Genomic DNA, 15560 nt, shown 5'->3' on the forward strand with positions numbered 1-15560 from the left:
GTGAGATGATATCTCATAGTTGTTTTGATTTGCATCTCCCTTAGACCTAGGGATTTTGAGCATTTCTTCATGTGCTTGTTAGCCATCTGAATGTCTTTTTGGTGAAGTGTCTGTTCATATCCTATGCCCATTTTTCAATTGGATTATTTATCTTTATCTTGTTGTGGTAATCAAGTATTCCATAAATTCTAGACATAAGTCCCTTATGTGACATGTCATTACCAAATACTTTTTCCCAGTCTGTGGCTTCCCTTTTTACCCTGTTGGAGAAGTTTTTGAATGTGCACAGGGATTTGACTCTTAAAAGGTCCCATACATCTCTTTTATCCTCTTCTGGTTGTAGATTTTTCAGGATACTTGGGAGACTCTTTATGTTGTGGATTAGGATTACTAGAGTTCGTCCAAGCTTTTCTTAGTGAGGTTTATAATCCTTGGTTTTACTCCTAGGTCCATGATCCACCTTGAGTTGTTTTTTGTATGTGGAGTGAGATGTGGATCTTGCTTGAGTCTTCTGCAGATATTTTTCCAATTTTACCAACACCATTTGTTTAAAAGTCTGTCATTTCCCAACTTAACTGATTCCATCTCCTTACCAAATATCAGTTGACAATAGGTAGAAGGGTGATTCCCGGGTTCTCAATTCTATTCCATTGATCTATGTGTCTGTCATTTTACCTGTACCATGCTGTCTTAACCACCACAGCAGTGTAGTAGGATTTGAAATCAGAAAGTGAGATGCCTCCTACCGTTTTTCTATTTTTAAGGAGTGCTTTGCTTATTCGGGACTTCTTTCCATTCCAAATGAAACTGGTGATTAACTTTTCCAAGTCGTTGAAGAATGGGATGGGTATTTGTATTGGGATTGCGTTGAATATGTAAATTGCATTTGGTAGTATTGTCATTTTCACAATATTGAGTCTTCCTATCCATGAGCAAGGGATATTCTTTCACTTCTCTGTCTCTTTTTTGTTTCTTGTAGTAATGTTTTGTCATTTTCTTGGAATAGATCCTTTGTGCTTCTGGTTAGATGTACTCCCAAGTATTTAATCTTGTGATTAGCTATGGTGAAGGGTATTGTTTTTCTTAGCTCCAGCTCTGTGTTGTCTTTGTCACTGCAGAGAAATCCAACGGATTTTTGTATGTTGATTTTGTATTCTGCCACATTGCTGAATTGGTCAACTATGTCCAATAGTTTTCTTGCTGAGTCTTTAGGGTTTTCTAAGTAAACTATCATACCATCTGTGCAGAGAGATAATTTTACTTGCTCTTTGCCAATTAAGGAGCTCTGATAGCCTAGTGGCAAGAAGTTGTGTTGCAATCCTGAAGGCACAGGGCTGTGTGGATCATAATAAACTGTGGCTGACTCTGAGAAGAATGGGAATACCATAACACTTGATCATTCTAATACAAAACCTATACTTGGACCAAGAGGCTGTCGTCAGAACAGAGCAAGGAAACACTGCATGGTTCAGAATTGGGAAAGGTGTATGCCAGGGATGTGTCCTATCTCCATAACTTTTCAACCTGTGTGCAGAACAAATTATCCAAGAGGCTGGGCTCTATGAGAAGTGTGGCATCAGGACTGGTGGAAGATCTATTAACAATCTGCTTTATGCGGATGGCACAACCCTGCTTGCTGAAACTGAGGAGGACCTGAAATGCTTGCTGCAGAGGGTCAAGGATTGCAGTCTTCAGTATGGATTGAAGCTAAATGTGAAGAAGACAAAATTCTTACCACTGGACCAATTGGCAGCATCAGGATGGATGGTGAAGAGATTGAGATTATTAAAAACTTTAGTTGGCTTGGCTCCACAGTCAACACTCTTGGCACCAGTAGCCAGGAAATAAAAAAGTGTATTGCGGTGGGAAAGTCTGCTGCTAGGGACCTCTCCAGGGTACTGAAGAGCAATGGTGTCACTCTGGAGACTAAGGTGCTTCTGATACATGCTATGGTCTTTGCAATCACTTGTTATGCATCAGTGAGTTGGACAATGAGTAGGGAGTATAGAAGGAGAATTGATGCCTTTGAGCTGTGGTGCTGAAGAAGAGTATTGAGGGTACCATAGACTGCCAAGAAAACAAACAGATTCATCCTGGAGATTTAACCAGACTACTCCTTGAAGGTAAGGATTCTGGGGCTTTGTCTGACATACTTTGGACATGTTGTAAGGAGGGACAGGTCCTTGCAGAGGGACATCATGCTTGGGAGGGTGGAGGGATGGCGCAGGCGGGGAGGACCCTCTATGAGGTGGATTGATTCAGTGATTGGGGTAATTGGGATGGGTGTGTCAGAGGCAGTGCGATTGGCAGAGGATAGAGCAGGGTTTAGGGCTGTTGTACACAGGATCGCTATGAGTTGCAAGCAACTCAACAGCACATAACAACAACAACAACTTTGCCAATTTGGATGCCTCTTATTACCTTCTCTTGTCTTATTGCTATCACTAAGATGTCTAATACAATATTGAATAGGAGAGGTGATAGTGGGCATCCTTCCCTAGTTCCTGTTCTTAAAGGGAATGCCTTTAATCTCTTTCCATTGAGAACAATGTTGACCCTCGGGTTTTCATAGATTCTTTTTACCATGTTGAATCAATTCCCCTCTTGTCCTATTTTGTTCAGTGTTTTAATCAGGAAAGGGTTTTGGATTTTGTCAAAGACCTTTTCTGCATCAATTGATATGATCATCTGTTTCTTGTTCTTTGCTTTGCTAATGTGATGAATTACATTAATTGTTTTTATGTTGAACCATCCTTGTATACCTGTTATGACTCCCACGTGGTCATAATGAATTATTTCTTTGATGTATCATTGGAGTCTATTGGTCAGTATTTCATTCAGCATTTCTGCATCTATGTTTATAAAAGATATTGGCCTATAGTTTTCTATTTTGGTGGTGTCCTTTGCTGGCTTTGGTATCAAAAATATGTTTGCTTCATTGAATGAGTCTGGGAGAATCCCTTCATTTTCTATTTTCTGAAATAGTTTATGTAAAATTGGTGACAGTTCTTCTCTGAATGTTTGAATCATTCACTTGTAAAACCATCCGGTCCAGGGCTTTTTTTGGTTGGAAGTGGTTGTATTCCCATTTCAATTTCTTCTTTTGTAATGGGTCTGTTCAGGTGTTCAATTTCTATTTATGTCAGTTTAGGTAAGTTGTGCATTTCTAAGTATTTATCCAATTCCTCTATATTTGTTTGGGTATAGTTTTTCATAATATTCTAATGTTAGCTTTTTTATTTTAGTTGGTTCTGTTTTGATGCTGCCTGATTGATCCCTTATTCAGATTATTTGTGTCCTCTCCTACTTTTCTTTTGTGAGTTTTGCTAGTGGTTTGTCAATTTTATTGACCTTTTCAAAGAACCAACTCCTAGTTTTGTTGATAGTTTCAATTTTTTTTTGTTTTCTATTTCATCTATTTCTGCTCTAATTTTTATAATTTCAGGGTTTTTTTAGAGGGTGTCGGGTTTTCTTGCTATTCTTTTTCAATTTGCTGCAGATGTTGGGTTAGAGAGTCTGTGGTCAATTTTTCCCGCCTTTTGATGTGTTTGCTTATTGCTATAAATTGACCTCGGGTTACTTCTTTGGCTGTTTTCCAGAGGTGTTGGAAAGTGGTGTTTTCATTGTTATCTGTTTCAAGAAACTTTTTCATTTCATTTTTTTATTTCTTCTAGAACCCACTCCTGTTCTCTTGTAAATATTTTATTATTTTATTTTTATTTTCTTCAATTAGGAGTCAAAATTCAACTCAGTTGACTATTGTCCAGTTGAAACTGACTCACAGCTGATCCTTCACTGAGTTTCTGAAGCTATGAAATGAACAGTGCGAGATTGCTCGTATTTCTTCCTCAGAGGAACTGATGGATTTGAACCGCCAGAGAAATGTAGCCTTTGAGTTAGCAGTGTAACTCCTTATAAACTACACTGCCAATAATTGCTTTGGTGTAGTATATCTTTATTTTTTCTTTTTTATCACTTTTTAAAATAAAAATTTACAGAAACTTAGGGTTTCAAATCATTCATTGTTGCACTTTTTTCCCTGCCCACCCCTCCCCCTGAATTCACTCTTGTCCTCGGAAAGTAAGAGAAAAACTCTTTCATTGTTATCCAATACCTTCCCGCAAGTCCACTCTACTGTGTAGCTTTCATACTGGACTCTTGTCATGACAATAATGCCCTATTATATATCCCTTTTAAACAGTTCTCTCCCTCGCATGTTTCAGTGCAGTATATATCATTCCTCCCCTCCTTCTCTGTCTTCCCTCAACCCTGATGTCAGCCTTGTTTTACAACAGTGGTCCTACGCAATATTTGTCCTTTTGTGACCGACATATTTCACTCAGCTTAATGTCCTCTAGGGTCATCCATTTTGCGTAATATTTCATTACTTCCTTGTTTTCAGTGCTGTATAGTATTCCATTAGTGAATATACCACAGTTTTCTATTCATTTGTTTGTTGACAGGCACTTGGGTTGTTTACAGCTCTTTACTATTGTGAACAAAGCCGCAATAAACATGGATATGCATATATCTGCTTGGGTGGCAGTTATGGTTTCTTTGGGGTAAATCCCCAGTAGTGGAATTGCTGAGTCAAATGGTATCTCTATTTGCAACTTTTTGAGAAAGCTCCATACAGCTTTCCATAGTGGAAGCACCATTTTACACTCCCACCAACAGTGAATAAGGGTTCCAGTTTCTCCACAACCTCGCCAGCATTTGATGTTTGTTGTTCTGTTAAATTTTGCTATTCTTGCTGGGGTCAGATGACATCTCATAGTTGCTTTGATTTGCATCTCTCTTAGAGCTAGGGATTTTGAACACATAGATCAATGGAATAGAATTGAGAATCCAGAAATCAGCCCATCTACATATGGTCAACTGATTTTTGAGAAGGAGATGAAATCAGTTTAGTGGGGAAATGACAGCCTTTTTAAAAAAATGGTGCTGGCAAAATTGGAAAAATATCTGCAGAAAACTCAAGATGCCCCCCTCACTTCATACACAAAAATCAATTCAAAGTGGATTATAGACATAAGGGTAAAACCAAGGACTATAAACTTCATTAAAGAAAAGCTTGGAAGAACTCTAGAAGTCCTAATCCACAACATAAACAATCTTCCAAGGATCCTGGAAAATCTACAACCAGGATAGGATAAAATAGATGAATGGGACCTTCTAAGATTCAAATCCCTATGAACATCCAAAAACTTCTCCAACAAGGTAAAAAAGGAATGCCACTGACTGGGAAAAAATATTTGGTAATGACATGTCAGACAAAGCACTTATATCTAGAGTTTATAAAATACTCGAGTACTAATACAAGATAAAGGTGTAATACATTTTTTTAAGTTTCTGAGCTTTTGATCATTTGAAAATATTGTATTTATATGCATGATTAAACTTTTGCCTTTGTTCAGAATTCTGGGCTGAGATCATTTTCCTTCAGGTTTTATAACTATGGCTTCATTGTCCTCTAGCATATTTCCCTGATGAGAATTCTTATGTAGTTCCAATTCTTATTCTCCTCCTGTAGAAGACTTTTAGGATTGTTTTACCCCTCTTGGTATATTAAAACTTTAACGTTTTCATTACACAACGTCCTCTTTAGTTTAAGGACCATAGATCAGATGGAAAACTCACTTCAAAAAACACTTACCTTGCTGTTAGTTGTTGAGCCTTATATATAACTTATGTTGTTGTTATGTGCCATCGAGTCACTTGAGTCTCATAGAGACCCTATGTACAACAGCCCTAAACCCTGCTCTATCCTCTGTCAATCGCACTGCCTTCGACACACCCATCCCGATTACCCCAGTCACTGAATCAATCCACCTCATAGAGGGTCCTCCCCTCCTGTGCCATTCCTCTACCCTCCCAAGCATGATGTCCCTCTGTAAGGACCTCTCCCTCCTTACAACATGTCCAAAGTATGTCAGACGAAGCCCCAAGCCTGAATCCTTGCCTCCAAGGAGCAGCCTGGTTTAACCCTCTCCAGGATGAATCTGTTTGTTTTCTTGGCAGTCCATGGTACATTCAATACTCTTCTCCAGCATCACAGCTCAAAGGCATCAATTCTTCTATCCTCCCTACTCATTGTCCAACTCTCTGATGCATAACTAGTGATTGCAAAGACCATAGTACTGTGTTATCCTCACAATCACATTGATCTTAAAACCATGCTTTTTTCCCCATTGTGTCAGTTCAGTTTATTGAAGGTCTTAATTTTTTTTTTTTTTTTTTTTTTTTTTTTTTTGCTGATTTCCTATTTCACCAAGCCTGATATCCTTCTCAAGGGACTGATTTTTCCTGGTATCACACTCAAAATACATGCAATGAAACCTCTCCATGCTTACTTCTATGGAGTATTCTGACTGTATTTCAGCTAATACAGATTTGTTCATTCTTCTGGAAATCTACAAATATTTAATGTTCTTCAGAAACACCATAATTCAAAAGCATCAGACCAGCTTCTTTATTGTTCAACATTCAAATGCATTTAAGTTAATTAAAAATATCCTGGCTTAGATCTGGCTCATCTACATCTTCAATTTGAATCCTTTGCTTCGTAATTCTTTTAAGAGGTCTTTTGCAGGAAATTTTCCCATTGCAAAGGATTTTTTTAATTTTCTTTAAAAAATAAAATTGGCGTAAAGGTTTACAGAGCGAATATGTTTTCCACTAAATATGTTAAATGTTTTGCTTCAGGCCATTGATACAATTCCTTGCCACGTGATATCACTCATCCCACCTGCCCACTGTGTTTCATTTCTGTTCCCATTCTTTTCTTCCTTTATTCCTTCCTGGCCTCTTTAATTTGTCTTTTAGCAAGTTCTGCTCCTTTAGTGTTGAGTGTTTCATTATTCTAATGAATTTACCTAATGTTACCACTCACCTTATAAATCAGTCTATATTTTGCCTGAAAATTGAGTTACAGGGGCAAGTTCAGTTCTAAGCTTGAAGAATAGCTAAGTCCATAGTCACAGGACCTCCACCAGTCTCTATCTTACCCATAAGCATCGTCTTTTTCATGATGTCGTGAGGTTTTTAAAACATTTTTACCCACTCTATCCAGAACCTTCTATTGTGATCCCTTTTAGCCAAATCAGTAGGGCTAGCTAGACACCAAGTTCTTCTGTCTTCGAGGAAGCTGAGTTCTACATGATCTGTTAGTTCTTTGGACCAATTATTTCAATACATTTTTTTTATTTTCCTCATTCTCTTTTGCTCTGGACAAGAAGAGATCAAAGATGCTAAATGAAGAACCATACACAAGTTATTAACACCCCAAGGACTACTCACTAAAGAAGGATGTGGTACAGTTTCTTTCTTTACTGCACTGGATAATAAACCTTGCTATCTCCCGATACTATTAACTTTACCCCAAGGCCAAAAGAATAATTCTATCAAGGTGTTTGTGTGTGACTAAATGTTATCATAACTTTGTTCCATGTATGCTTTATTACACACATGGATATATTTTCAGCATACACAAATATACATGCAGAAATATTCGCTATTAAACCTATATATTATCTTTTGTGTAGCTGCATACATTTGTTTAGCTTATATGTCTGCTTATACATTCACTATTATTATTATAGTTATTCTAGATTTGTATATATAACAGTGTTTCTGTCATTTTAACTCATGTGCTCTTCCCAGTATCTTCTTTGCCTTGATAATTTTTTGCTAACTTCTGCCTTGTCTTCTTTTTCACTCAAATTCCTATGTCTCTACTCCTGATAACTATCAAAGTATGTGTCTTTCAGTGTAAAAACATTTTATAAATGTGGCCTAACATAACATACCACTTGCTTGTATGTTAATTGTTGTTGTTATGTGCTGTTGAGCAGTCTGTGACCCTAAGTACAACAGCTCTGAAGGCTGCCCTGTCCTGAGCTAGTCTCACTAATCCTGACACACCAACCTCCATTGTCCCAGTTACTATATCAATAGATCTCATCTGGAGTCTTCCTCTCCTGCACCATCTCTCCACCCTTCTGAGCTTGATGTCCTTCTCCAAGGATTTGTCCATTCTGTCCACATGCCCAATGTATGTGAGATGGAGGTTCAAAATCCTAGCCTCCAAGAAGAAACTTGGTTTCACTCTGCTCCAGACAGACCTATTTGTTTTCTTGGCAGTCCATGGTACATTCAAGTCTTTTCTCCAGCACCACAACTCAAAGGCATCAATACAATTAAAATTAAATTCTTGACAACTTACCTTTTCTTTGTTTATCATGATATAGCTTATTGGTCTAACTGTGAAGATTTTTGTTTACCTTGAATTCAAGTGCAATTGATACTGAAAGTTGTACTCTTTGATCTTTATCAATAAATACTGCTAGTTCTTTAAAAAAAGCCAAGTTTTGTCAGCTGCATACCACAAGTTATGAACGAGTTTCTGCCAGTCTTACTGTCATGCTCTTCTTCAGTTTCCCAAATTATTTGTTAACCATGCACACCAAATAGTTAATGGGAAAAGTTACAACATTGATACATACTTTTTTTTACTTAAAAACATCTAGTATCCCTTTAAGGGAAAAAAAAACCAAAACTTTTTTTTTAAATATTGGTTTACATACAAAGTTCATAAAATTCATATACACTATTTTTCACCCTGGATCTTCTCCCTTTTGTTTATTATTCCTTCCCACCACCCATAAAATTTTGTGATCCTATGATTAAGTTTCTTCCCAGCCCCTCCTTGGATCCTCATATTCGTTCTACAATTAATGGTCTTATACAGTATTGTTCCTTATGAGTTTAAGTTAGTTCACTTAGAATAATGTTCTCCAGTCCCTCCCACATTAGGTAATAATTTACAGAATCATTGCTCCTGTGTGCTGCATAGTATTCCATTGTGTGAATGTACCATAATTTCTCAATCCATTCCATTGTGGTTGAGCATTTGGGCTGTTTCCATGTTCTTGTTCTGGAGAATAAAGCTACTATGAACATTTGCACACATGTCTCTGTTTGTGCCTCAGCTCTCATTCTCTCAGGATATATTCCAAGCAGGGGAATAGCTGGGTCGTATGGAATTTCTATGTTCAGCTTTTTGAGGAAACGCCAACCTGCCTTCTAGAGTGGTTGTACCATTTTACAATCCCACAAACAGTGAATAAGTGTTCCTATCTTGCCACATTCTCTCCAATATTTATTACTTGCTGCTCTGCCAAACTTTGCCACAACTATTGGGGTAAGATGGTATGGTATTGTGGTTTTGATTTACATCTCTCTTATTGCCAGTAATTTAGAGCATTTCTTCATGTGTGTTGGCCATCCAAATGTCCTTCTCTGTGAAAAATCTTTCCATGTCTTTTGCCCATTTTATAATGGGGTTATCAGTCTTTTTCTTCTGGAGGACCTGTAGATTCTGTAAACTTCTGTGATGAGATTATTGTCTGAGTTAGTATTGCTAAATGTTTGTTCACAGTCAGTAGGTTTTCTTTTTAACCTGCTGGAAGAAAGTTTTGATGAGCACAGAGATTTAATCTTTAGATGGTCCCATTCATCAATTTTATCCTCTTCAGATTGTGAAATTCTGGCTGTATTTGACAGTCCCGTTATATCATACATTAGACCTTTTAAGCTTGGTTCCAGTTTGTCTCTTATGAGCTTTATGGTTATGGACTTTACTCTCAGGTCTCTGATCCACCTTTTTGTTCGTAGTATGAGATTGGATCCTGTTTCATCATTCTGCAGGTGGAAGTCCAGTTTTGCCAACACCATTTGTTGAAGAGCCTGTCATTTCCCCTTTTCCTTGTCGAATATCAGTTGACCATAGACAGATAGTGTACATTTCTCTGTTCTCAATTTTGTTTCACTGGTCTATGTGCCTGTCACTATACCAGTATCATGCAGTTTTAATTACCACTGTGTAGTAGCTTTTGGGTCAAGGAGTCATGCCTCCTGCTTCAATTTTGTTTTTCAGAAGTGAAAAACATCTAGTATCCCTTTGATATGTTAGATCAATTTTCTCTCATATAAGAGTAATTAAGAGTTCTAGAACTTCCATTCTTCATAATGCTATCCATGTTTTTTTTAATAATACTTTGGACATGTTGTAAGGGGGGATCAATCCTTGGAGAGGGACCTCATGCTCTGGTGGGTAGAGGGACAGTGCAAAAGAGGAAGACCCTCTATAAGATGGATTAATTCAGTGACGAGGTTAATGGGGATAGCATATCAGAAACAATAAAATTGACACAGGATAGAGCAGGGTATTTAGCTCTTGTACATAAGGTCACTATGAGTCGCAAGTGACTCAGCTGCACATAACAGCAACAACACAGTCTACTCCCTTTGCATAACTAATAAAGCTCAAGTAAATAGATTTCTGGTATCTTCTGCTTTCAACCAAGATCCACTTTGCATTCTAGCTTAATTTTCTGGAAGTTTCTTGTCTTTCTACTGTAGTTGTTATGTGCTGTCAAGTATTACTCATAGTGACTTACAACCAACAGATCTGAACCTTGCCCTATCCTCATCATTTTTTACATACTAGTACTCATTGTTGAAGACACTGTGCTGATTCATTTATTTGGGGGTCTTCCTCTCCTTTGCTAAACTTCTATTTTTCCAAGCAAGATGCCAATAGCCTTGCCTAGTTATGAGAGATGAAGCATCACCACCTTTGCTTCCAAGGAGCACTTTGGCTTCACTTTGTCCAACACATAACTATATGATCTTTTGGCCACACATGAGATTTAGCACTCGTCTCCAACACAACTCAAAGGCATCAATTCTTCTATCATCCTTATTCATTAGGCAGCTCGCTGATGCATAGCAAGTGATCAAAAAGACTAAGGCCTGAATCAAGTACACCTTAGTTTCCAAACTGACATCATTGCTTTTCAGTATTTTGGAGTAGTCCTTGACAGCAGACTATCTCAATACGATACATCTCCTGAGTTCCAAACTGCTAGTACCAAGGGTGTTGATTGTTCATAAAAATGAGATTAGATCATTGATAGTCTCAATACTTTCTCTATCTATCATAATGTTGACTATTGGGCCTGTAACAAGGACCTTTGCTTTCTTGATGTTAAGATGTAACCCATACCAAAGACTGTTTTCCTTGATCTTCTTCAGTAAGTATTTCATATCCTATTCACTTTCAGCAAGCAATGATGTGTCATTTGCATAAGCTAGGGGTTTTCGTTTTTTGTCCTGGTTGGACCATTTTAAATTAGCATATGTGTTTATAGTTTGAAATCCATCACATCTTGCCATTCCTAGCAGCTCAGAGAAACAGGGCACACGCACTGGACAGGGGCAAAGCAGTCCTCAGTCTTCATCATCAGGGTAACCCAGGTTTTTGATGAGTCTTCCTCCAAACTCAAATCTTTAGTTATTTCATGAATCTTCACAGATTATTTGCTCAGGATACAAATGGAATAGGTATGGAGAAAGGATACAACTCTGACACACAACCTTCCTGATTTTAAAGCATACAGTGCTCCCTTCATACAACAGCTTCTTGGTCTAGGTATAGATATCATATGCACAATTACATTTTCTGGGACCTTTTACAGATTTGCTTGAGCAAAATTTTATTTCCCTCTGATAATTAATAAAGTGTTTACATTCTGCTGACTTGCCTTTCTTTGGAATGGAAACATGGATCTCTTCTAGTTAGTTATCCAAGTAGATTATCTTCTAAATTTCTTGAGTTGGATTAAGTAAGTTGTTTCTGTTTATTGAAAACAACTCTATTACTGAAGCCTTGTTTTTCTTCTTTACTTGGATTTCTTCCTTTAATACTATCAGTTCTTTTTTACATACTCTTTCAAAATGATTAAACACTATTTTTTATTTTCAGAATTTAGAATTTACCACATAAATGTTTACATTTAAACATTTTACTTGCAAAGTTACTGTTCTTAAGACATTTCTTACCTTTTATTTTTCTTTAAGGGAAAAAATACTTCCCCATACAAAAAAGTACTACTAAATATTAATGTGTAATTATACCAGTATCACTAAATTAAAAATAATAGAGGAGAAAATGATACATCTGTGTCTGATATGTAGTTGCTACAATAATAACAACACTAGTCGCAAACAATGTATATATGCTTTTAATCCAGTTCTCAGTCATTGTCAGAACCATTCAGAGGTAAGAAACCCAATATATCATTGAAAACATGTCCAAATGCTCTAAGACGGTACACTCCATACATCATCACATGCATTTGATTAGCTGTCATTCCATTAAAAGTAATTGCCATATCTGAACAACAGCCTTTTGCTACCTCCTGGAGATTATTAGTTATTGCATCTTCAATAGAAAGTCTAACAGATTTTGTATTAAATAAATCTTTTCCTTCAGAATCTTCAGCGTTTTCAGCAATCACACCAGCATATTTCAGGCAGACTGCAAGTTGCTTGTCTCCAGAGTTCTTCCAAATCATCCCTCCCTGTTCAGGACACTTCTCAGGGAAACCAAGAAGGCTGTTAAATCTTCTCATGGATTCTAGACTTAAGACTATTCCTCCTTTCGCACTCACATATTCAAGTTCTCTAGATTTCATAATGTGACCTAAGTAAAAGGGTTGTGATGGATCCTTTTTAAACAAAAAATACTTTAAGTTTTCAACAATGGTAAATGTAGAGGGCAGTGCAAGGAAGAACCAGTTGTATTGGTCTTTATGTTTATCAAAGGCATATTCATAGGCTTTTCTCATCATTATCCACATGTCATTTGTTTCCATATTAACTGAATCAAACATGTCAATGTTTTCAGAACTGAAGAACTCTGCTTTGTCACAGTGCTTGGTCCAAGTCTCCTTCACTGCAACACAAAGCCTCACATCTTTGGGTTTTACAAGGATGATACAGTACACCCGTATGTTCTTACTGAGCTCCATGCGCTCATTCTCTGAAATTTTCAAGGTATCTTCTTTGTTAGGAACCTGTAGGTGATGATGCTCATGGTAGTGCCGTCTATGTTCACGACCAATCCTAAAATGGCTCAGCGTAGTGATCAAGGCACAGCAAATGCTTCCGAGAACCATACTTTTCAAAAACAAACTGCTTTCAGGAGGCATTTTTCGGATGTCTATAACATCTAGAAGTGAGAAAGAGAAGCCTCTCATCAACTTCCTCTCATGTCCGTGCCACTGGGTTACACTTCCGGTCAGGCTACCCGAGTAGGATATGCTTCCGGTCGAGCTGTTCTAGCAGCTAGCAGGGTCCTCTCGTTGGTTTATCTAAAGGTGAGGCGGGCCTGGAAGGCGTGGCCATAGCGAGCTGAGGGTGGGGCAAGTGGGTGATTGGCTGCCCAATCAAAGTTTTTTTGTGCTGAGACTCTTCTATTCTTTCCATCTTCTTTTTATGCTTTCTGACAATTTGATATTTTGTCTATAAATTCTGTCAATATTGCAACTCAAAGCTTGATTTTTCTTCAGTTCTTTCAAGGTGCTAAATGCCAAGTACATTTTATCCTTCGTTAACGCCACTTCTGTACACGTTTCATTGCACTAACTTACTTTGCCTTTCATGCTGCCCTTTGAAATCTGTCTAATTATTTTACTTGATCATTCTGTATATCCCTCCCTTGAATACTTTGTGTTCAAGAGTGAATTTTTGATTCTCTTCTCGTATATGTTTTGGTCTTTTCTTTTTTTTTGTGATTCCTTGATATATTCACACAACTCATCTGGTCTTTGGTCTTAGCCTTCAATACATACACTCTATGTTTGAGGTGGTGTCTGGATTCAGATAGGAAATAAATGCTCACATTCATACTTTTGGCTTTTGCGGATTTTTTTTTTATTTCTAGTTTTGGTTTTTTTTTATCTTCAACTTGAACCTCCATATGAGCAATTGCTATTATATTCCGTAGAAAATCCCTGGCTTTGCTTTAACTAATAATGTGTTTCTCTCTCGTCTTTTTTCCACAGATATAATCAAATTGATAAGTGTGTATTATATTTTGAGAGGCACATAAAGAAAAAGTTATTATTTCTGTTGTGGGAGAATGAAGAAAAGTATCTCAATGAAAAGTCGTTGGTCTTGCAAAATTCTATTCAAAATATCTATTCCATGCAAAGAATAGAAAAAAGAGTCCTAGCAATCCATTTCTTAAGTAACTAACCAGTGAAAACCTTATGAATAGAAGTAGAACACTGTCTGATACAGTGCTGGAGGATAAGCCTCTTACATTTTAAGGCACTGAAAATACCTCTGTGCAACAAATACTTTTGAAATAGTTCACCATTGAAGCAGCCACAAAGAGAAACTAAAGAGTCTGGCTTGCCATGCATAACAAGTGTTGTTGTTATTATTGTTAGGTGCTGTCGAGTCGAACATGACTCATAGAGACCCTATGAACAAAAGATCTGAACCCGGTCCTATCCTGTGCCATACTCACAATTCCTAACACACAACAACCTATTGCAGCAGTCACCATATCAATTTACCTTGTTGAGGATCTTCCTCTCACTCTCTGATCCTCCACCATTCCCAAAATCATGTCTTTCTGCAAGGAATTGCCCTTTCTAGCAACATGCCCAAAGTATGCAAGATGAAGCCTCAACATTCTTGCCTCCAAAGAACACTCAGGTTGTACCCTCTCCGACACAAATCTGTTTGTTCTCTTGGGGTGTTCAGTGCTCTTCTTCAAGACCACAACGAAAAAGCGTCAATTCTTTTTCTGTCATTCTTATTCATTGTCCAGGTCTTGGATGCATAGGAAAGACTATGGCCTGAATCAGATCCACTATAGTCCTCAAACTATCTTCACTACTCCTCCATAATTTGAAGAGGTCCCTAAATGCAGATTTTCCCAGTGCAATGTGTCTCCTTATTTCCTGACTGCTTGTACAAAAGGTGTTAATTGTGGGTCCAAGCAAGATGAAGCTGTCAACAGTTTGATTCTTCTCTCCATCTATCATGACACTGCCTGTTGGTCCTGTGGTAAGAATGTTTGTTTTCCTGGTATTGAGATGCAATCCATACTGAAGACTGCAATCCTTCATCTTCTGAAACAAGTAAAGTTGTGTCATCTGCATAATGCAGGTTATTGATGAGTCTCCCTCCAAACCTGATGTTACACTCCTCTTCATAGAGTCCAACTTCTTGGATAATCTGCTCAGCATGTAGATAGAAAAAGTATATAGAGAGAATTCAACCTTCCTGCACTCCCTCCCCAATTCCAAACATTGCAGTGCTCCCCTGCTCTGTTTGCACAACATCCTCTTGATCTGGGCATATGTTCCATATGAGTACAATAAAGTGCTCTGGGATCCTCATTCTTCTCATTGTCACCCACAACTTTTCCTGATCCACAAAAGTCAAATGCCTTTGCATAGTCAATAAAGCACAGATAGACATTCTTCTCGTATTCCTTACTTTCAGCCAGAATCCATTTGACATAAGCAATGAAATCCCTCATAAGATGGCTCATGGATAGGAAGACTCAATGTTGTGAAAATGGCAATACTACCAAAAGCAATTTACACATTTAATGCAACCCCAATACAAATACCAACCCCATTCTTCAACGAGATGGAAAAGGCAATCTCCAATTTCGTATGGAATGGAAAAAAGCC

The 15560-nt window shown here is 37.6% G+C and overlaps 1 protein-coding gene across 1 annotated transcript; it reads right to left on the reverse strand.

Moving 5' to 3' along the window:
- Window positions 1–12098: 12098 nt before the first annotated feature.
- Window positions 12099–13055, reverse strand: LOC102854562 (C1GALT1-specific chaperone 1-like). The gene has a single exon (XM_006891385.1). It carries the CDS (start codon window positions 13053–13055, stop codon window positions 12099–12101), a length of 957 nt encoding a protein of 318 aa, XP_006891447.1.
- Window positions 13056–15560: the final 2505 nt, after the last annotated feature.

Source organism: Elephantulus edwardii, unplaced genomic scaffold (assembly GCF_000299155.1).
Source record: "Elephantulus edwardii isolate Elephantulus edwardi_28Jun2011 unplaced genomic scaffold, EleEdw1.0 scaffold00097, whole genome shotgun sequence".
In the NCBI taxonomy this organism is placed as follows: Eukaryota; Metazoa; Chordata; class Mammalia; order Macroscelidea; family Macroscelididae; genus Elephantulus; species Elephantulus edwardii.

Coding starts and splice junctions, on each gene's coding strand:
- LOC102854562 (XM_006891385.1), bottom strand. CDS start 13,055: ATGCCTCCTGAAAGCAGTTTGTTTTTGAAAAGTATGGTTCTCGGAAGC.